At 36.6% G+C, this 24,965-nt stretch overlaps 1 protein-coding gene across 3 annotated transcripts in view; it reads right to left on the bottom strand.

Moving 5' to 3' along the window:
- The window catches only part of ntng2b (netrin g2b), a 65,678-nt gene that overhangs the window by 38,878 nt on the left and 1,835 nt on the right, over positions 1–24,965 (bottom strand). For all 3 annotated transcript variants that reach the window (XM_084136197.1, XM_084136199.1, XM_084136198.1), the window contains exons 2-3: positions 24,207–24,904; positions 9,051–9,694 (exon numbers count right to left, since the gene is read on the bottom strand). In XM_084136197.1, coding sequence (XP_083992323.1) covers positions 9,051–9,694; positions 24,207–24,428 — 866 coding nt within the window. In that variant the 5' untranslated portion in view covers positions 24,429–24,904. The remainder of the gene's footprint in view (positions 1–9,050; positions 9,695–24,206; positions 24,905–24,965) is intronic.

The following is a 24,965-nucleotide window of genomic DNA, read 5'->3' as shown; positions in this document are numbered from 1 at the left end:
GGGAGAGACCTAATAATTAAATTTTCCATACCTACATCTAACATTAATTTTCTCTTTATCATCCTCTGTTTGCTAAAATGTACTGTCTTCATATAAGACTGTAATTTTACTGTAGTGTAATATATATATATATTGTACTGTGTCTTCAGTGGATAGACGGACGAACAAATGGACGGATAGATGGACGGATGGACGGATAGATAGATAGATAGATGATAGATAGATAGATAGATAGATAGATAGATAGATAGATAGATAGATAGATAGATAGATAGAATGATAGATAGATAGATAGATAGATAGATAGATAGATAGATGATAGATAGATAGATAGATAGATAGATAGATAGATAGATAGATAGATAGATAGATAGATAGATAGATAGATTGACAGATTATTACATTTCTGTTCATTTATTCTATTATTTTGCACATTCCTGTGATATATAGTGACTGAGTGTTCATAGTAACAGGCTGTATAGTGCCAGCACTTAAAGATACAGTGCCGAAGAGTGTGAAAGCTTTGAGTATGCTAATGTTTTAGCATCTGTGAAAACAGACTCTTTCCAAGGACATCCTCACACCCTCTCTCTCTCTCTCTCTCTCTCTCTCTCTCTCTCTCTCTCTCTCTCTCTCTCAGTGGTTCTCTTGAGAAATAAACAGTAAATATGGGGATTGCTAAAGAGAAGGAGGCACACAGAGACGTAGAGATGGAAAATGAGAGACATGAGACTCAAAGCTCATTTGTTTGTTTTACTTTGTTTGTTCATTGAAGGAGTTCTCCTCAGGAAAATAACTGCATTAAAAAAAGAAACAGGGATTTGAGTAAAAAATGCTGACAGTGAGTTTGGAGGCAGCGGAGGCAGAATACACTGATTATCAAATCAGCCGTCTATGTGTGAGCATAAATCACTCCGTCTGCACTGACACCTCTCTCTCTTTCTCAACTCTTTCCTCTGAACACGTGAGCAAGAGCTGCTCCATCTGAATTATCTCGGATTTTAACACACTACAATCTCCAGAGTATGCCAGATATAGTTATAGAAGTTGCCAGATATTAAATAGTCTAGTCCAGTCACAGGCCGGGAGTAAAAAACACTCCAGGGACATTGTCATATATATAATATATAGTAATTCAATAATAATAATAATAATAATAATAAAGCAATGTCAAAAAAAATCTAATTCTGATAACTATAATGTAAAAAATGAAGAACTATAAATAAATAAATATATATATATATATATAAATATATTAATGTACATATAAATATATATATATATAAATAAGCAATAAATATTAATGTTATATAATTTCATTTAATTATTTATATAATTTAATTATTAAATGTAATATTATAAATAAAATGTATATTTACTGATTATATAAAATAAAGTAATAAAAAAAAAATGAAATATGCTTATGTCATGTTTGTATTGCAAATGCAGCACAATTAAATGCACAAAATCAACAAAAAATCTTCAAGATTGCTAAATGCTCAGATGGTTTCGAGGTAAAAGACATGCAATACAATCCGGGAGACTCAGGGGAGTCACGGCTCAGGGGAGCTTACTGTGTTTCATCAGGAAAGTCAGTAGCAGCGGTGCTTTTTTGTTATTTTTACTGACTTGAGCTTGAACAGCATCTGAACTCCAGTATGAGTATCAGATGAAGACAGAGAGATCACTGGAGCGCTGGACGACGGGAAGTAAAGCACAGCTACTGCTCAGTTCCTCTCAAGGACACAGAACATGTTCAGTGAGAGGAGCCAGCGCAATCCTGCAACTTGTGGCTGTTATAAAGCGCACAAAGGAGCAGGAGAGAAACAAAAACTGTCTTTAATGATAAATCAATAAAGGGAATCTCACAGAATATAACTCATAACCAAACACTGACGATACCGGACACTGAAAAAACAGGTTTAAATACACAGAGATAATGAACGTAACCAGAAACACGTGCATAACTCGATCAAACACCGTGGAGACCAACTAGGGAAACGAATTCAGGCAAAGCAGAATAGGGAACAATACAAATGAAACCAATACACACCAAACACGTTACAGAGAAAAAAGAAATTATATTTTGCTTAAAGAAAATTAAACTATTTTTTGCATTTGACATTATATTCATGACAATTAAGCACATTTACCCCCCCCCCCATTTATCATTACTGTAGTGCGAAAAATGTGTTATTCTATGTATATATGTATAAAATAATATATAATTTTTTTCACGTTACAGTAATCAAAATAAAGCATTTTGCATTATTTTTTTTATTTTTTTCGTATTATAATATTTTCTATATATATTTTATATGTATTTATTATATATATATATATATATATATATATAATTTATAATATATTGTTTTACTATTTTTATATAAATTGATTTTAAATATTAATTTTATATAATTTTATTTAATTACTGCATTATATTTTACTTATAATATTTTAATATATTTTATATAAATTATGTATTTTGATACACACACACACACATATACATATATATATATATATTAAAAAATGTTTTTTATTTGATCTACTCCGTTATATACTATCTTAATTTAGTATTTGAATTTACATTGAGTTTATTTTATATTGGTTGTAGTGCCTTTAATTTCTAATCAATTAGTATAATTGAGAATTTCATACGCCTCAAAAGGGAAACATCTGGACACATTACAGTAAGTACGTTTTCAGTGGAAATGTGTTTAATTATCATGAAAATAATGTCACAAAAAAAAAAACATTTTAATATTATTAAAAAATAGGCTTCATTTCCTTATGCAAAATCTAATTTCCTAATTTATTTCTTTGATTTTTGTGTGAAGTGTGATCTGGACATGCCGAAATATGAATGTATGTTGGATGTTGTAAACATAGACACTCTTATGCAAGAAAAATTTCAGACTTGTCTGACAATGAAGTATAAAAAAGTAAAGTAAATATGCGTCTCATGGTGGTTTGCTGCAGTCTTTGTAAAACCCTATAAAGTTGTGATGTCTGAGTTGTCTTCTCGATCTGCAGTGGCTCCTCAGAGAGTTCTTTAAGACGTCTCTCCGGGGGTCGACCACACACAGTTAACACAATCTCAACACGCTCCCTCTTCTCATGCCCTTCCAGAGGAGGAGGACACAGAGCTATAGTTATAACTCAGAGAGACAGACATCCTGGCTTTCCACAAAGTCACACCGCATTACGCCTGTAGCAGCTGCAGTGTGTGTGTGTGTGTGTGTGTGTGTGTACTGACACCAGTCAGCCCTCCAGAGCTTTGAGAGCACAGATTATTCATTGGCGACCTGTAGCTGTCACACTCCACTCTTACTCCGTAATGAAATACATTGTGGGTGCGATTGCATCAAGAGTTGGGCTTTGAAATATTCAGATGCTCTTGACTCAACATTGATATTTATTAATGGAAACAGAACTTCTGTAAACAACTGGATAATTCAACTGGATTTTGAACTCTTTTGTCAGTTCGCTTGAATCTCCATTTCATTTCTGTCTCAGACTTTCAGTGATGCACTGAAAAATATTTGTCCAAAAATGATTTTCGGTTTCGGCTGAAACAGTTTTGGAGGGCTGAAATCATTGAATGAAAGGGTGATGTTTAATTAGTGCTCTTCTGATGCTGCGTTTTGACTGTTTATCTTGTAGATACCTTTTTTCGATTCGATTTCTTGTTTTTAATCGATCTTCGTTTCAATGAACAGATCTTTTAATCAATATCAGTTTATGTGATCAAAGCCTCACTAAACAATATTTATAGCAATAGGCCTATAATCGCAATTTGTGCTAAAAGCTTTGTGCTTTATTACTTTTGATATAAAACAAAGTCTCAGCTTTCATATTCTGTCAGGTTTATATAATGAAATTCAAACAATAAAAGTTTTGCTGACACTCTTTAAATGTGATGCTGTTGCCGAAATACATGCACATTACATATATCATATCATATTATATATATAATTATAATTTTACTTAACCTATTGTCTTAATGTATGTTTGAATAAATCCGGCATGAAAACAAGTTTATATATATATATATATATATCATTAAAAAGTTCACATTAAAACTGCCTCAAGTGCAATTTAAATTTTAAATGCTAAAGTTTTAATGTTTTTATGTTTTAGGTTCATTCTCGTGTTACGCAGCACGTTTGAGCTTCAGCGAGAGGTTCGGTTGAGCTCCTGTTTATGTTCGCTGATCAATGTTTATCTGTGAATAAAACCCTGAATTCAATCTGTTCATCATATAAAGCGATCGAGTCTCTTCGGAAAATTTGGACTAAACCGCTCAATTCATACGGATTCGTTTTACAATCTCTTTATGAACTTTTTGAAGCGTCAAAGTGGTAGTTGCGTAGCTGTCAATGGAGGAACAGAAATCTCTCAGATTTCATTAATAAGATCTTCATTTGAGTTCCGAAGATTAACGAAAGTCGTACGGGTGAGAAATTAATGACAGAATTTTCATTTTTGAAGGAACTATCCCTTTAATACACATTTAAAGGTTAAGGTTAGTCAATAATTTACTTTAAATTCAGAGGGAAGTGATCATGACAAACTAAAATATGTTTATGGTACAAGAAACTTTGAATGACATACAGTTAGTGGACTTCATGGGACAAAAATGCTGTGTAATATTATGTAGTCGTAAAACAAGTCGTAAATAAAACAAAGATTATTGGAGTGTGTTTTACAAGAAATTTCTGTACTTTTGCAGTTTTTCTACTTCATGCTTACTTCAATCTGTTACTTGTCGTTTCTTTAAAATTTTAAAGAAGAAGTTTCTGTAAAATTTCTGAGAAAATATTTTTTTCAGTGTATAACATCCACTCACTAACACAAAATACACTCACTCATATTTCCACACAATTACTACAGTCTGCTTTAGGAAACACAACACACACACACACACACTTGTCGTGATCGATGATCGATCGAGAGCCGTCAGCCGTATCTTACCCAGTCTCAGCCTAAGAATAACTTATTGATCATCAGATTGTGTTTCCAAGGGTGTGTGTTTAAACGGCTCTATTTATGACTAAATACTACAGGAAATGACACACACACACACACGTCATCATAACTGTTATGTAGAGCTACACATCTCAGGATTGAACTTTATAAATTCAGCTGCATGTGTGTATATGTGTGTGTCTATAAATGCAACTAACTGTATGTCAAATTAATCACAGCGCTTTGCAACCTCAGCAGCCGTCCATATAGAAGAACTGTACGTCATAGCAAAAGATGAGAGTGTGTGTGCGTGTGCGTGCATGGTCACACTTGATATTATGAGTGAAAGTCATGTGCAGTGGAGTGTATCTTAATATAGATGTCTAAATCCTCTCTCAGTGCGTAAATGACAATCCATAAATCTTACAATAAACGCCTTCTCTCAGTATTCATGTACACGTCATATATACTGAGATTGTAAAATGATAAACATGAGTGTGATCTACTGTAACACACAATCTCACACTCATATAGATGGCTCACATTTATCAAATATTTAATGTTTTCAGCTGCTAATAAGATGAAAGTTGGCCCGTTCCATGAACAGGGTACAAATTAGGGCCTAAAATGATGATAGTTTCCCTTTAAAACAAAATCATAACTGACAGGTGATACTTAACTTTCAGTGATATTGTACTGTAGGAGTATTGTTTTCTGTTATTAGTGATAAACTTATTTTTCATATAATAATAATGATGATAATAATAATGAATAAAGTTCTCCATCTTTTGACGCTTTCATGTTCATTTCTGAAATATTTTGGCTAATATGAATACATTTTCAATAACTTATTTATTCATTTATAACATTTATGTATGTATACAACTTGTGTAAGAGGGTTAATAACAATAACTATTATTATTATTATTACATAATATTATTTATATTAATATTCTAATAATATATAATCTTATATACTTATTATTTAATCATATATAATAAATAAAAAAACAGGTAACAGGGTTGAATGGCTAAGATTGATTCAATCAGTCAACAATTTGTATAAAAATGAAGAAAATATTTTTCTGTCATGCTGTAGAAAAGTTTCACATTATGTCAGTGTTATGTTTTGTGGTGAGTTAAAAACAGTTTTTACTACAGTCAACTGAACATCAATTCATAAAAATATGTAAATTATGATTATGGTTGGACAGGCCAGAATCTGCATTTATAAGGGGATACAGACATATGATATTCAATTTATGCTATAATTATCTAGTAGTATAATAGTATAACAACAAAAGACATTTGTGTTTGATTTGATGTGTGATTTGAGCTTCAAATCATGCTTTAAAGGTGTAACAGGACACCCTATTGGCCCTATTCACGGAAACATTTTGATTGACAGATTTTTGCCATAGTTAAATCCCTTCCACAGATTTTAGCCCAGCATCAGTGCAGGGAACAGGGAAAGTGTGTGTTTTCCATCTGGGCTGCCCATGGGCATCTCTCTGTGCCTCTGTGATCTCTGACACATCTTCAGCTCAGCTTCTACACTCATTAATGCTCACTGTTGTCTGTCTGTGATGTGCTTTCCATGTATACAGGATGTATTTCTAGCATTTTGTAGCATTTTATGGCCTGAAGTCCACTTAAAACATCAGTTAAGACTTTTTGCATCAATCATAATTTAGTTTATCATGAGCATTTTCCACACTTCTTTGCTATTGTACCTTTAAAACTTTGTTAGGTTAATGACTCCTGTTGTGATACATGTTTATATACTAATTGATCTGCAAAATCTGTGTGAAGAGATGCAAATATTATAAGTGTGACAGAATTTTATTTTGTTTTAGGTGAACTATTCCTTTAACGCAGTAGCTGTCATGTCATGATAGGATAGGAAAGAAAGGGTTATTGTTAACAGACTGTCAGTCACTGCAATTATCTGTGAGAGACCTCAGTGTCTCATTTGTTCTGTTATGACAGTCAATATCTGTACAAGTAATGACTCGACCATTATTGCAGATCATTTGTGTGCCTCCTGATAGTTATAATAGTTATTGGTTATGATAGTGTGCATTATGATAACAAGCATCTGTTTGCCTCTATAATTATACACGGCGCAATCTGATTAGATGAGTTGCTCCAAATGGTTTATGGATAATAATTGGCCTGACTCAGTAGAGTCGCTTTACTCGCACTGATAGCATGGGGTAGATTAGCCATCATCTAATACCAAGTAAGTGAACACAGTCATTATTTCTGTGTCAAGTTGTTGGGGATAATGGGATGCATTAAGACATTTTATAATAATATTTGATATTAGAATTAATAATTAAAGTATATTTTTTTCATATAATAATGTATAATACATTTTATAAAAATATAAATAAAAATTATAAAAATATATTTTTTAAATTGGGTGTATACACTCACCTAAAGGATTATTAGGAACACCTGTTCAATTTCTCATTAATGCAATTATCTAATCAACCAATCACATGGCAGTTGCTTCAATGCATTTAGGGGTGTGGTCCTGGTCAAGACAATCTCCTGAACTCCAAACTGAATGTCAGAATGGGAAAGAAAGGTGATTTAAGCAATTTTGAGCGTGGCATGGTTGTTGGTGCCAGACGGGCCGGTCTGAGTATTTCACAATCTGCTCAGTTACTGGGATTTTCACGCACAACCATTTCTAGGGTTTACAAAGAATGGTGTGAAAAGGGAAAAACATCCAGTATGCGGCAGTCCTGTGGGCGAAAATGCCTTGTTGATGCTAGAGGTCAGAGGAGAATGGGCCGACTGATTCAAGCTGATAGAAGAACAACTTTGACTGAAATAACCACTCGTTACAACCGAGGTATGCAGCAAAGCATTTGTGAAACCACAACACGCACAACCTTGAGGCGGATGGGCTACAACAGCAGAAGACCCCACCGGGTACCACTCATCTCCACTACAAATAGGAAAAAGAGGCTACAATTTGCACGAGCTCACCAAAATTGGACAGTTGAAGACTGGAAAAATGTTGCCTGGTCTGATGAGTCTCGATTTCTGTTGAGACATTCAGATGGTAGAGTCAGAATTTGGTGTAAACAGAATGAGAACATGGATCCATCATGCCTTGTTACCACTGTGCAGGCTGGTGGTGGTGGTGTAATGGTGTGGGGGATGTTTTCTTGGCACACTTTAGGCCCCTTAGTGCCAATTGGGCATCGTTTAAATGCCACGGCCTACCTGAGCATTGTTTCTGACCATGTCCATCCTTTTATGACCACCATGTACCCATCCTCTGATGGCTACTTCCAGCAGGATAATGCACCATCTCACAAAGCTCGAATCATTTCAAATTGGTTTCTTGAACATGACAATGAGTTCACTGTACTAAAATGGCCCCCACAGTCACCAGATCTCAACCCAATAGAGCATCTTTGGGATGTGGTGGAACGGGAGCTTCGTGCCCTGGATGTGCACCCCACAAATCTCAATCAACTGCAAGATGCTATCCTATCAATATGGGCCAACATTTCTAAAGAATGCTTTCAGCACCTTGTTGAATCAATGGCACGTAGAATTAAGGTAGTTCTGAAGGCGAAAGGGGGTCAAACACAGTATTAGTATGGTGTTCCTAATAATCCTTTAGGTGAGTGTATATATATATATATATAGTAACAAATATTTAATATACTACTTTTTCAAATGTATAATGGGAAAATTGCAGAAGAGCTATTATAATGTAACATTATTTTAAAGGTGAAGTATATAATTGAATTCTTTCATGTTGCACATATAAAAGTAAAAATAAATAAATGTGGAAATAAATACATGTAGGTATGAATAAATATAAAAATAAATAAATGCATAAAACAATAAATACAAAAATAAATGAAAGAATAAATAAATAAAACTTAAAAAGAATAAAAAATTTAAAAAATAAATACAGAATTTATATATATATATATAAATTCAGGATTAAATGTAAATAATTATATTTGTTTTATCAAGTCATTTATTTATTAATTTGTTTTTAATTTCTGCAGGTTTGTGCCTCCCGCTGCTAGTTAGTGTGTTCTCACCTGGCTAGCACCTCGACGTTAGAGATGGCGTAGAAGTATTTGAGCAGGTTGTCTCTCTGGACGTAGGTTCCTCCGAGCGCGGGCTTGAGGAGCCGGAGCCTGAGATTGGTGAACGTGAAGAAATCTCGTAAACCCTTCATGCTCTCCATCCGCGTGTACAAGCCCTCCATGTTCAGCAGCCTGGGGCCGGCGAAGGTGGCGAAGCGCGGGCGCACCTCGAACCGCACCACCTTCTCGTTCTTGGAGCCGACCCAGCGGGAGAACTGCTCGGTGCAGATGACGCGCGTGGCGTTCGCCGCGTTCAGGTCGCGCACGCGTCTCGGCGACATGTTGAAGGCGTCCATGCAGTCGTCGGCGTAGTACTGGAAGGGCTGCCACGTGCGTCCGAAGTTCAGAGACTTCTCCAGCACCATGACCGTGGGCCGGCCGTACTCGAAGGTGATCTGAATGTCGTCCGTGAGTTCGAGGGTCTTGTTCCAGGACAGGGTGATGTTGGCCTGGAGAGGCTCGGGATAGCGCTGCCACGTGACCGTCTGCCAGTATGTGATCAGGCCGCTGCGCTCGCGGTCCTGCATCAGCTGCGGCGGGTGAGCCAGGTCAGGGTTAGACGCGTCACATTCATCACTGCACAGGTACGGGTTCTCCTGCACACACACACACACACAGACAGCACACTTTTATACAGAGAATCTACTTCAAAAGAACTGAATGTAATACTTTCACACTCTTAATTGCAATTCAATTAATATGTATAAATAGTTTAAATTTATATTAAAGGTAGGGTAGGTACTCTATTTTAGTTTGATAATGTTTTTTAGTTTTTTTAATGCTTTTCATTTTTAGGGTATTTTATGGTACTAAATTATATTTACGCTGTATTTATGATCCATTTATTCACTTTTTGAGCATAGACCTGAACATTTGATTTCCGACTGAAACTGTGGTAAATCTTGAATGCTTCAAAGCAGCAGACTTAAAGGGTTAGTTCACCCAAAAATGAAAATTCTGTCAGTAATTACTCACCCTCATGTTGTTCCAACCCCGTAAGACCTTCGTTCATCTTCGGAACACAAATTAAGATATTTTTGATTAAATCTGAGAGCTGGATCACTGCTCCATAGGCTTCTAAGACATTATAACTTGCTGGCCCAGAAAATGTATTAAAGACATCGTTAAAATAGTCCAAGTGACTACAGTGGCTCAATCTTAAGTTTATAAAGCGACGAGAATACTTTTTGTGCGCAAAAAAACAACAAAAATAACGACTTTATTCCACTATTCATTTCCTTCTCTCTGGGCCTCGAGTTTTTTCACGTAGTAAAACTGCGCAGCGCGTCTGTGTTGCACGTCACACGCATCACACACATGACCAGCGTCAGCCAATAGTGAGCCTACATGTGACGTACAACACAGACGCGCTGCGCAGTTTTACTACGTGAAATAACTCGAGGCCCAGAGAGAAGCAAATGAATAGTGGAATAAAGTCGTTATTTTTGTTTGTTTTTGCGCACAAAAAGTATTCTCGTCACTTTATAAACTTAAGATTGAGCCACTGTAGTCACTTGGACTATATTAACGATGTCTTTAATACATTTTCTGGGCCAGCAAGTTATAACGTCTTTAGAAGCCTATGGAGGAGTGATCCAGCTCTCAGATTTAATCAAAAATATCTTAATTTGTGTTCTGAAGATGAACGAAGGTCTTACGGGGTTGGAACAACATGAGGGTGAGTAATTACTGACAGAATTTTCATTTTTGGGTGAACTAACCCTTTAAGTTTGATCTCTTTTCAAAGATGACACTTGGCAGATTATTGCCGAAGTGAAAAAAGTTTTAAAAAGTGAACTTAAAAAAAAGTTACAGAATACAGAATTAATATGAAATATGTATTTTCAAAAACATGTTTTACTCTAAAACTGTGAGAAAATCAAAGAAAATCATATTCATTCAATTAAATGAATATGTATTATAGTTTAAATTTATAGGGTTAGAATTTTTTTATAAAAACGTTTGTTATACTGGTTGAAACTCTCTGCACATCCTGATAGCAATCATTAATAGAAGTGTATGTATATGGACCACAAGTGTCCAAAATTTGCATTATTTTTGATTTTCTTCTTTTGAGAGATGATCCAAGTATTCATGGGTTGAAACAGATGGAAAATTGACGGAGGTTTTGCCCTCCAGGACGCCTCGTCAGTCATGTGACTGAAAACGATGAATTATTTGAACTAAAGAGTGCTTTTTATTTCCATAATTACCTATATTTAATTTTATTGAAACTTATATGTCATGTATTTACATATATTTGTAATTATACAGTTGCAATTTAGTACGTTTAAAATGTTAATTTTTAAATGCAATATCGAAAGTGCACATTCAATACAATTAAGCACACTTATTTTTCACAAAGGTAGACAGTGTTCAGACAGGAGATGTGATAGAGATATTGATTGATTGATTGATTGAGTGATTGACAAAAAGAGATAGAGACAGGTAGAAAGTGTGTGTGATGCACAGAAAAGGAAGGGGTTGATGTGAGTGAGACAGATTGTAAACTCACAAACACTTGTCATTGTAAAACTACAGTGAAGAAGTCGTGGGCTTTTATTAAAAGAAAAGACTGCAGGGAGTGTTGATATGTGAGCGCAAACTCCTGCTGCACACACACACACACACACACACACACAAGCACATCATTAAAAATCTGGGTCAATTCTATCAGCTTTCTTTATAAAATCACACAGTAGATGATCATCTAACAATAGCACATGCTAACACAGCTGCGTTCAGGTATGATGGCTTTCAATCTGTCTATTGAGCATGTGTTCAGTCTCTGTGTGTGTTGTACACACCTCGACAGAGAAATACACACTCACACACATGCCTCATAAGAGAAGCTTGAACAGCACAGTGTAATCTTGGGAAATACATCATCTGATTTATGAAGTCAGGCACACGGAGAATAAAAAATAAATTAAAGGGGAGATAAAACAAAGTGTGTGTATGTAAGAGAAAGACAGAAAGAATAAAGAGAGGCAGTAAAATGATAAAGCCTTAGTTTTACTCAAACTAACAGTTTGTCTGTATAAAATAGAATTACAAATGGACCGATAATCAGTTTGACTGATGTTTTTTTTACTGTTATTCATACTTTTCAACATTTTCAACAGGATCCAGGTAAAGTGACTCAATTAATGTATCGTTTGGATAATTATTCAACTTTTAACATAACAGCCATTCACTCTCAAGTAAGAAATATATTGCTTAATTATACAGTTTATTGATTTACAAAATGCTGTTGCACACATAATAATAACTTTGCCCAAATATGACATAAATATGATACATCATTTATAATAATAGTAATTCATCTATATATATATATATTAGATATATATTTGTCATATTTGGGCAAAGTTACACTATGCTGTTACCGGTCAGTGATAAATTATTCATATTTTCATTCAGCAAGGATACAAATTTATAAAACGTGACAGTAAAGACATTCATAATGTTATATTATTATTATTATTAATATTATACCTACAAATCTGATATCTCACTGACTTGCTACTAACATCCTCTTGCATATTTTTGGGAAGTCCAGTGCTTTTCCTCGAAAGCTCTCACAGGTAAAATCCTGCAGCATCCAATTAGATCGCACTTTTGTCCGCTTATGCAACATGCATGAGCCAGAACAGTTTAGCGGCTTCTGCTTCACCAATTCCAGTATGTAATGTGCAATGCTTGGCACTGGGTGCAGTTCTGTCAGATATATTGCATTATCCCATTAAGTGTCTATGAAGCGTCTAAACTCATTTGATGCCACAGACCATGTGCAGTTTGGAGAATCCAGTGACTGGTTATTCCTCTGGATTTGTGCAGGTCAAATTGTACATCTTAATCCTTTCAGACACACATTCTACAGTCCACTAATTCTGTTCTGACTGATCGTCTGACTCTTTGCTCCAGTAAAGGGGTTTAATGTTACCCTCTTCCCCAGGATCGCATTACAGCTCCGTTCTTACAGGCCTCGACGCTGCCACTCATTTCTGCTCAACATAATTCTATTTCCTCAAGACGCACCCCTCTATCTCTCTTTTAATCCAATGTTTCTTCTCTCTCCTGTAATATTACTGGAGAGAAACCTCTGCAGACATCATCATCTGACTTGACTTCAACATCTGCCCACATGAATGCACGCATTCAAGCACGCAAACACACTCTGACCCCTGACACGCTAAAGCTCTAGTTGGATTAAGGAAGAGAGTGTTACACAGAAACCTTCAACCCCCAAATCCACTGAAACTCAACCGTCTGACACACTTAGCGTGCACTGTGCGACTGACAGCATGATGTGTGTATCTGAGTCAGCTTTTGTTTATATATTTGGGGACCAAATGTCCCCAAAATGATAGTAAAACCTGAAATCACCTACGTTCTGAGGATCTGCCAACGGCTCCCATGAGAATAACAGCTTAATTAACATGCTAAATAATGAAAATATAAAAACACAGAGTGTGTTCTGTGAGGGGTAAGCTTAGAGCAGGGTATACAAATATCATTAGTACTATTTTTATGAAAACTATAAGTCAAAGATAAATTCTGCCTGTGACAGAAAAGTACAGTGAGTGTGTGCTTGCATGAATGTGTGTGCATGTGTATTTTATCGATGTGTGTGTGTTTGGGTTTTCGCATGCTTGTGTGCATGTATTGGCAATGCTTGTGTGTATATGTGCATGAATTTGCATGCTTGTACTGTATGTGCCTGTACAATATGCATGCATGTGCTTGCATTGCAAAAGTATATTTGCATCTGTGTGTGCGTGTATTTGCATGCTTGCAAATGTGCTTACCTGTGCTTTTATGCATGGATGTATGTGTGCTTGCATGTGTGCATGTTTACATGTGAGTTTGTGCATGCATGAATGAACGCATGTGTGTTTCTGCTGTCTAAGTGACACGGTTTTAATATTATAATCCAGGATCAGGTTTTCTCACTAATGAGTTTTGTCCATGTTTTTGCCATGACCATGGCCCAATAATCATTAATGCATGTGGCAAAGATGCAAAACTAGCATGCATATATGCTTTCCAGACAATCCCATCCTCCTGCCCCATATAAACACACACACACACACACATGGCCAACTGTTCCAGCAGGTGGCCCACATCACTAAGCTCCTAGAGCAATTATCCGCGTTGGAATCCCGTCGCTGCGACAACAATCAGCATGGAGCTAGATCCCTGTCACAGCGTCCATATAGCAGCCTGTTAAACCAACCAACTGGGACATTACATCACCGTTACACTGGAACTTTACCGAGCACCATCCGCATCCCATGCAATCTGTTAGAGTACCACATCAGTATTGTAAAATCGGTTAATCTGTCTTACTCTTTGTCGTCTCTGTGGATTTATATACCTTTAGACCTTCTTATTGTAAGTGTGTGTGTGTGTGTGTGAGTGAGTTATAGCAGTCTTTAAGAAACTGAGAACACAATGTGAGCCCCATTTGGTTTACGAGAACATCACTAAGAATACAACACTCTGAGGAATAGTGTACTTCTGTTCCAAAGCCTATATGACTGTAGTCAACATAGACAGCTTCCTTCTAAGGCAGCATCCTGATTCCTGACTGAGTTGGAACATCATGAGATCCCCAGATGGACTTTATTTTGGATATTCTGTGCCTTTCAGAGATAAAATGTGTTAAACGGAGCTGACAGCACTGCAGTCTTATTGATGCATGGCTAAAAGTCTAATTTAATTATTACATTACACAAAATATTGAATAAACAAATATGCAAGGGGTGTGGGATGTGAACTTGCATGAATAGCACATAACAATATCTTAGAAGGCACAATTATTTTTTGCTTACTATTTAGAGCAACCTGCATGCTGAGAGCACAGTTATGATTTCTTAAAATGTTAATGTCTATTTAGGCAGCTCACTAGGATTTCTAACAGCTTAAAAGAGAAGTGTGTATTTTTTTTTTAATGTTATAAGTTTCCCGCAATGCTGAATCGTCAGCGTTATTAAAATAAAAAAAAATACCAGAGTTGAATGTGAGTATGCAGTTTGAATGCATTGTAATAGCATAAAATGTCTTTTTATTGATGCTTAAAGAACAAATTATTAGTTTGAGCTGATTATTTTAATGAATCATTTATGAAGACTCACAAACTTATAGAAGTTACTGAATATATATATATTTTTTTATTATTATTATTATTATTTATTGCAGATGTGGTGATGTAAGTTTGGAGTGAGCAGGACTATTATTTTTGCAGTGTTGTTTGGTATGAAGTATAGAAATATACAGTACATTTATCTGATTTAAATAAAGAGCATAGCAAACAATAAAAATAATGAATTAGCAAACAGATCTGCGCTCAGCAGCGCTCACCTGGTGTTTCGGCACAGGTGCGCGTCATGATTAAGTGTAAATATAGCCAAAGGAAAAAACACTGCAATTTCACGACAGAATACACAAGATGGCAAAACCTAAAAAGGCTGTTCTTTAATAAAAGTTCTGGAGCTTCGGAAAGGGCTTGCAAACACATTCGTCTTTTCCAAATGAAAAAACTATGAGGTCAAAGCTTTGGAAACTTTCTTTATAAGTTCTTCTAGTTTTATGGGTATTAAGATGAACTGTACTAGTAATCTCATACAACCTAACATGTAATCAATCTTTTTTTGTTATAGATATTATGAAGTTCAAGGATGACAGACTAAATATGTAAATGGGTAAAATTAAATATGTAATTTCTGCAGTTGCTGCATTTCAAGTATTATTCAGAGAAAGCTATTTTACATTCAATGTAATGTGTGATTTGTGCTATGAATTCATTGTTTATTATGATCATTATTTTTTATATACATTTATTTATTTTGTATCATGTTGCAGTTGAGGCAATGTATTGCACTGATTATTATTATTATTATTTTTAAACCATGGTTAAGGGGTTTTAGATACTTTCCAATGTTGTATCTAACTATACCATGGTAAAATCACTGTAGTGCTTCCTTCAGATGCTTATTGCATTAAACTGCATTAGTTTAGAACAAAGAATATGGAAAATATATGGCATAGAAAACATTTCCAGTTTTTCTAAGTACTCCAATAAAGCATGTCATAATGTCCACAAGCCTTTATTCTAGATCTCCAGAACTCTTAAAACTGTTCTCTCTGCTTTATAGTTTAGTTTTTATAAAGCTGTATTGGTGAAATTGAATGTCTGTGCGCTGACATCAGTGAGATCAGAGTGAGGTGACAGATTCATCCTATTAAAGTAGTACACCAGCTGTCTATTGTCTATTGTCCATCTCAAGCTGTTTTCACTCAGTTCTTTCCCTTTGTTTCTGTACTACTCTCTGTCTACAGTATGTAGTGAATACTGTGCACAGTAAGCACATTTTCTGTGTGCACAGAATACCCAAATGACTACTTTTGCCCAAACGTGCAGTAAACAATCTTATGAGAAAAAGGTTCAATGGGGTTTTATAGAGACCTAGGGGGGTTTGACTCAATTTTAAAGAACCCTTCATGTCAAAAAGATTCTATATAAGGACAAATGTCTTTTTTTTAGTGATAAAGTGTAATGAGCTGTTTAATTAATCAAATTGAATTAAAATGAATTATAATGAAACAAAATAAATTTAAACTAAATCCACAAAATGATCCATGATAGGAGCCCATAAAAGGTTCTATGAAGTGCCTGAAAGAACCCTTTAAGATTCTATATAGAACCTTTTCTTCTGAGGGTGACGTACGGCGTGTGTCCGATATCACGCACTGTCTAAGTAGGTCCTACATATGAAATTGAACTTACTTCACGACCGTTAAAAAAGTATGAATGAAATTCAGACGTACTACATCCGCCATGTTGTTACTTCAGTTGCAGTGCTTCACTGCCATTCACAACTCCTCTCCTGTGGCCTCATGGGATAGGAAAGTGTCCACCGAATGCGCACTTAAGAATCTCACTGGAATTGGTAGGTCATCCGGCTACTTTTCGCCCACTGAACACTATGGATTCGGACATACTACTTTGTTGGTATACTGTTTTCGCATACTATAAAGTAGGAAAGTATTCGATTTTGGACGCAACGATAGTGTATCGCATAATGCAGTGAGTTCAACTTGACAGTGTGTTGTTTTTCGTGCATTATTGAATGGTAGAAAATATTAAGCATGCAACGTAGTGAGATGCAACTTTGTGAAATGGGATATTGCCAACTGTTTCACTGGCTATTTTTAAAAAGTATGCAGTATACAGTATGTTTAGTAAGTAATAAGTTAGTATTCTATACTGAACATAAGCAGTGTCTCATTGTTTTCTATATTCTGTCAAATCTCTTCTCCCTTCTTCCTGTTTCCTCCCCCTCTTTCTTCTTCACTTCCCGCTTCTCTCTCTCTCTCTCTCTCTCTAATTTCTATTTATAGCATAGGCTCATTTGTGCCTCTAAATCAGAGAGCTCTGTTGTGTAGCACGAGGGTTTTCTACTTTCATACACACACGACACGCATGTGCATTACGCCTCATTCACGCATTAACGCGTCTCATTGTTTCATGTGCCTTGAGGTTCTGCACTTTTAGAGAGGTGTATGCATGAACAGCACATGCTTATTTAGTTTGAGTGTGTGCATGTGCGTGTGTGTGTGTGTGTGTGTGTGCGCTCCCTTTTTTTCCGCTGAACTAAGCTGTGATTCCCCCATCATTAGGGATCTCTCTCTCTCTCCCTTTTTCTTTCCTGATAATACGAACAACTCAGAAACCACTTGAAAGAAAACTATGCCACAGGGTCCAAATTTTAACTTTTGTCACATGATCTGCCAATGGTCGGTGAATTGAAAGATTTTAGTGATAAATATGTATTACTGGGCATGATTTTATTACAAATAATTTGTACCTGTGACAATGGACTCATTTAGCTGTTTTCCATGCATTGTTGTGACAAATAGTGCAGGTCGTTATCACAATGCATTATCATATACTGTACAAAACAAGCCGGATGTCACACAAACATGAAGAGACATTTTGATTTAGGTGCAGCTTCGTGTGAGAAATATTTGTCACCACATGATGTTCTAAAGAAGAAAAAAAACAGATTTATATATAAATTCCCACTGATAAAATTGTTTTGAGTCTTGACAGATGTTTTCTTTAGTAGACAGTTTGATTTGCATGTATTAAATTGGAGTTTAATTTACCAACTTACTGAGGAGTAACCTTAAAAAGGACATTTTTACTCACACACTGTATGCAGCTCAGTGAGTGTTAATTTTGGACCCTGGGTAGAAGAATACACACACATACACACACACACACACACACACAGCAATGGACACAAAAAACACCCTAACTCACACAGACTAGAAAAACAGCAGCTGTTGTGAGATGCGAGATATTATTACAATCAGAATAAAATAACATTTGCAGCTCATTTGCGTAATCTGACATATTCCTGATTGAAACAGTATGTTGTGCAAAGATAAAAAAAATGTAGGACAGAACTTTTATTCATTGGGATGTTTAGTTTCTCTATACGACAGATGGTTATAAAATACTACTCAGTCACATCAAGCAAAAAGGAAAGTAATTTTAAAGAAATCATATTACAGGGTCATTAAAACATATGGACATTATTGGCCAAAAGTGATGTCCGGATGGGATATTTGTTTTTAATTACCCTACCCTTTTTTTCTCTAATAATAGTGTTTTTATAGTCTTACTTCCTCCTTGTGTGTGTGTGTGGGCCAGGTTTCATTAATGTGCAAACATGCACAGTGTTGATGACTTCATCTATCTGAAGTCTAGAAAATTGTGAAAGTTCACAACAAGAAATTTTTGCATTTAAGTTTTAATAGATGCTCTTTTTGGACTGCACAGGAAGTTGTGAGTGCTGAAACGTACTATATGTTTTGTATGTACACTATATGCTTTTGTAAAGTTTAATGCAGTAATTTTACCCAGGCTGTCGGTTAACTGTACGCTTTTCTCTGTCATCCGTGTTAGTCATTTACTTGGAAGGAGAGATGCTAGGGAGGATCCCTTCTGTTGTAAAGTGCTGACTGTGCCAGCCTGCCCGACCTCGTCATGTCTAGAATGTAAAAGGAAAATGTTTGGGCGCGCTGTGGATGTCTGCTTGCGGGACCATTAAGGGCCCCATCAATATTAAAGAGCTTGGGACGACCCGAGGAACATTCCAGAGGCCAGTCCATTAACGGACGACTCCAGCACAACGATTCGAGACTCAGAGGTTTGTGTGTGTGTGAGTGAGTGTGTGTGTGTGTGTTAGCTTTCCCCCTTCAGGTTTAAGTAAGAATCCAAATTTTCAGAGTAACTTTGCATGCCACAATATTCAAACAAATCCATCTAGGGTTTAAAGGGATAGTTCACCCCAAAAATTATAATTCTGTTATGATATACATAGCATAAAACACAAAAGGAGATGTTTTGCAAAATGATTGTGCATTTCCATGCAATGAGAATAAATGTGGACCAATGCTGTCAAGCTTAAAAAGCACCTTAAAAGTAGTAATACAAATTATTTGAGCACCATATTCCAACTCATGTAGTTTGGAACAACATGAGGGTTAGTAAATGATGACAGAATTATGATTTTGTCCAATTGGTTTTCAGAAATTTTATTATGTTTTAAAGGATTAGTTCCCCTCAAAATGAAAATTTCCTGATAATTTACTCACCCCAATGCCATCCAAGATGTCCATGTCTTTCTTTCTTCGGTGGAAAAGAAATTAAGTTTTTTGAGGAAAACATTTCAGGATTTTTCTCCACACAATGGACTTCAACGGTAACCAAATTGTTGAAGTTCAAATCCATGCAGTTTCAAAGGGCTCTGAAGTGCTTCAAAGGGCTCTGCACGATCCCAGCTGAGGAATAGGGTCTTGTCTAGCGAAACGATCGGTCATTTTCTAAAGAAAATAAATATTATATACTTTTTAACCACAATTGTTTGTCTTGTGCTGGTCTGTGACGCGCCATGCATTGCGTCATCACGTTGGAAAGGTCATGATGGACGTAGGCGGAAGTACCGCCATCTCGCTCGTAAACTCCATCTCATTTTCTCCTCCAACTTCAAAATCGTCCGACATCATTGTTTTACCTTTTTTGTTAAAGGACTTTTGTATTAGTCTTCGCACGTTCGCTTTGTAAACAATGGGGCGGTACTTCCACCTATGTCCAGCGTGACCTTTCCAGCGTGATTGATTACGTAATACGTGGCGCGTCACAGACCAGCACAAGATGAACAATTGTGGTTAAAAAGTATATACATTTTTATTTTCTTTAGAAAATGACTGATCGTTTCGCTAGATAAGACCCTATTCCTCAGCTGGGATCGTGCAGAGCCCTTTGAAGCACTTCAGAGCCCTTTGAAACTGCATTGATTTGAACTTCAACATTCTGGTTGCCATTGAAGTCCATTGTGTGGAGAAAAATCCTGAAATGTTTTCCTCAAAAAACTTAATTTCTTTTCCACTGAAGAAAGAAAGACATGGACATCTTGGATGGCATTCGGGTGAGTAAATTATCAGGAAATTTTCATTTTGAGGGGAACTAATCCTTTAAGTTTGTTTTTTATTTGTTGTACAGCACTTTGGTTTCAACATCTGTTGTTTTTAAATGTGCTTTATAGATTAATAAACTAAACTAAGCTAAATTGTGTTTGTGTGTGTGTGTGTGTGTGTGTGTGTGTTAGATTTTCCCTTTCAGGTTTAAGTGGGAATCCGAATTTTCAAAGTAACTTTCCATGCCACAATATTCAAACAAATCCATCTAGAGTTTAAAGGGATAGTTCACCCAAAAATGATAATTCTGTCATGATTTACATAGCATAAAACATAAAATTAGATGTTTTTGCAGAATGTTCACACTGTACTTTTCCATGCACTGACAGTAAATTGGGATCAAATGCTATCATAAAGGCATCATAAAAGTATAAGAAAAGTAGTCATACATACAATTTGAGCACCATATTCCAATTCATGTGAGTTTGGAACAACATGATGGTCAGTAAATAATGACAGAATTATGATTTTTGGGTGAATGATTTCCCTTTAAATTGTGTTTGTGTAAATGTGTGAGTGTATGTTTGCTTTTCCAGTCTGTGTTTAAGTAAGAGTCCAAATTTTCTGAGTAAATTTGCATGCCACAGTATTCAAACAAATCCATCTGGTTTAAAGCGATAATAATTCTGTCATGATTTACATACAATAAAACATAAAAGGAGATGTTTTGCAAAATATCCAAACTGTTATTTTCCATGCAATTAAAGACTAATAAAAATGACCCAAAAAAAAAAAAGCTTAAAAAGCACCATAATGAAGCCATACATACAATTTAAAAGTCACTACACAACAGTGTGTGTGTGAGAGAGAGTATGAGACTATGGGGCTCCTTTAACCTAACATTAAACACAGCATTAACTGCTAAGTGTGTAAGAGCTGTGTCCATTTCCGGCTCTCATAGGAGACCAATAACCGTCTGTCCCGTCAGCAGCTTCATTGTAAAAAGTCTCAATTCCTTCCTAATCATCTGTAGTGAACAACACTTGTGTGTGTGTGTCTGTGTACGACATTGCAGTGTCTTGATAATTTGATCAGTGTTGTATTACCTATTTTCCCTTGACACCAGTATTTATTTATGCTCTTGTTCTCCCTGTGCCAGGCAGGAACAAACAACCTTGAAACCACCCAGAACAACTGCATAGCAACACCTTGGCAACCACCCACAATATATACTGTAGCAATATATATTTCAATCTCTTTTGCTAACAGAACTCATTGACTGATGGAATATCTTTTGATTCTGAATCTTTTCATCATAATCTGAATTTAGGAGCACCAAGTGACCTCCTTGCCCTTGAGAATAATCCTCCCGGTCCTCTGTTCCTGTGAGCCTGACTCTGCCAACTAACCCACGTGGGTAAACAACACCTCGGCCTTCTGCTCTCCACGCATGCTGACCTCAGCTGCATTTTTTCTGCTGCGGTCGGTGACCTGCATGGCAGATCCTGCTCAAATTAACGCTGCTTCAAAACCTCCGCCCACATGATGGGCGCAAGTTGGCACCGTTCTGCGAGTCCTGCTTAGTTTGATCAAAAAACGGATCGGGGAACAAACCGGAAACATCTGCCTGAGGTCCGTCCCATCCCAGGTACTGAGGCTGCACTTACATTACATGGTTCAAGTGACCCAATTCTACAATTTCCTCCCATGTGGCACAGATCAGATATGACCCATGAACTTATAAGACGGAAAAAAACGGATTCCGATATTCTCAGATCGGTTTCAGGCCTCATTCATATGTGGGACAAAATCTGATACGAATTGGATACGTGCCATGTAAGCATACAGATCAGATATTCACCTGTCAATGCGAGTCGTACATCATTGAAAAAAGCCACGGTGGCGAATGATGTCAACTCCAACCACGATCACATGACTCTTCACAGTGGCAAGGCTGCAGCAAGGGCTCTCCTTTATTTTTCTCCGCCTTAAGAGACCGATGTTTTGCTGACTTGGTGCGGAAAGCAAAAGCTTGTATTATCATTTAATCTGCGTCCATTGCAAATCGCATCGGCTTTATTTCCTTTTCGGCCTAAGCTTTTCCGGGTCAGTACCTCAGCCTTGGGCTGTTTCGCCAAGTTTATTGTGTAAATGCAGATATCATATATGGGTCTCTTTTAATAGAAGATGTAATCTGGTCGGATATAGTCAACAAATCGGGAACTGGGCATCAAGACCTACAGTGTAAATGCGGCCTAATTGACACTTTGATTAGTGTACTTCTTCTTTATGTATAGTTCATAATCAGTTAGTCAACCCCGCACACTTTTTGGCCAATAATCATTATATTTAAAGAGTTTTATTTTCAAACAAAGCTTTAACACCAAGCAGAATCCAACACTGTAAAACATAATATTTTCGAATTTTTAAATAATAAATACTTCAGTCTTTCTTCTTCAGAATTTCACGTTTTATTCAATGTGTTACTTACAGTTTCGTTGTCATTAATAGTGAAATTTACTAGCAATTTCTGAGTGAATTTTTTTTTTACACCAATTTATTTTTCAGCGTGTGCAAACTGCGCAACTGGCGCAACTGGTGCAACTGGTAACCAGTAATCTTGATGTGTTGAGCGCCCACTTGCTAGCTTATAGGAAAGTCCGTTACGGCTACTGGGAAAACGTTGCGTCACTTAATTAATTGTCTTTGTCAGGCTAATGAGCGGAAGAGGCATGCAGGAAGAAACACATCACTGTCAAGCCTGCTGACCGTGTGACACGTAAACTCTGAACTTCTGGTTGTGAGAAGCAGGAATTAGCATGTTGTATATTTATATCACACCCTACTTCCCTATTTCACACACTATCTGTCCTAAATAGTATGCAAGAGTAGAATTAGTATGTCCCCTGATCATGGCATGTTGACAAAAGCAGGCCAAAGTTGCACGGGTGGTCTACTATTTCTGGTTGTTTTTGAATATGTCAATCTGATATGTTTTTGGGGTAATATTGATATAATGTATGGGCTGATTTCTCAGAACACCTCCACTACCATTCATAAGTCTGAGGTCAGAAAGATTTTTTGAAAGAAGTCTCTTCTACTCACCAAGGCTGCATTTATTTGATACAGTTATATTGTGAAATATTATTACAATTTAAAAGAAAACTTTTCTATGTGAATATATAGTAAAATGTAATTTATTCCTGTGATCAAAGCTGAATTTTCAGCATCATTACTCCAGTCTTCAGTGTCACATGATCCTTCAGAAATCATTCTAATATGATGATTTGTTGCTTAAGAAATATTTCTGATTATTATCAATGTTGAAAGCATTTGAGCTGCTTCATATTTTTGTGGAAAACGTGATTTAAAAAAATCAGGATTCTTTGATTAAAAGAAAGCAACATTCTAAATGTATTTGTCACTCTTGATCAATTCAATGCATCCTTGCTGAATAAAAATATTAAGTTCTTTTTCAAAAAACAAGATGCTAGTGTATATCTGTCATGGGAAATGTTATGTGTGGTATATCCCATTTCCTGGATTTTTAAGCATAGTTACCCCAGTCCACATTACTAACAACATCATTACTCCAGTGCAGTTCAGAGGACTCACCAGTGTGCAGAATCTCTCCGGCGGGTTCCCACAGGTGATGCCTGGCGGCTCCACGCGGATGCGCATGTACTCCTTCATGGACTGGGCTTTGGGTTGGCACGCGTAATGCTCCCACACGGCGCCTTCGTCCGTGCTCACGAGAGACTTGCACAGGTCGTACTGGCCTCGGGCTCTCGCCAGCACGTGCACCAGCAGGTAGAGGAGTCCCGCGCGTGCACGCATGGCAGGCACGTGACCGAGAGGGGGTTTCCGAAGGGAAAGGGACCACCGTGGGTTCAGAGGTGGGACGCGTTAACATGGAACAGCTGCACCGGTGGTCAGGTTAAAACATCCCATAACTTCGCCACAGTCATGCTTTCATTTACTCCAAGAGGAAAAAGTCAGATATATAGAAAAAATGTGCACGTGTTTTGTTGTTATGAGGTTGAGGGAAATTCTTGTAAAGCAAGTTTATTGTTGTGTGTATTGTTTGCACTGAGAGGGCAAGTCTTACTTCTGTGTGTTTGGACACCGTCCTGATGTGTGATGCTTCTACTCGGACTTACATCCATAGCAGCTCCTGGACTGCGTCACCACAGAGCATATTTATGTGCTGAAGGTCTGTGTCCCACACATGAAAAGTGTGTATCCCCCTTTCCAAAGTCAGAAGTATCCGCCTGATCTCATTCTCCAGACTTCAGCAGCTGCTGTCCATGGTCCTGAAAACAAACACCACACAATTTAGTGCTGAAGTTCACTGCTGTTTTGTTCACTCGCACA

Source organism: Abramis brama (assembly GCF_963993115.1).
Source record: "Abramis brama genome assembly, chromosome: 15".
Lineage (NCBI taxonomy): Eukaryota > Metazoa > Chordata > Actinopteri > Cypriniformes > Leuciscidae > Abramis > Abramis brama.
Note: the sequence above shows the minus strand (reverse complement) of the source record. Positions and strands in the feature narration are given on the sequence as shown.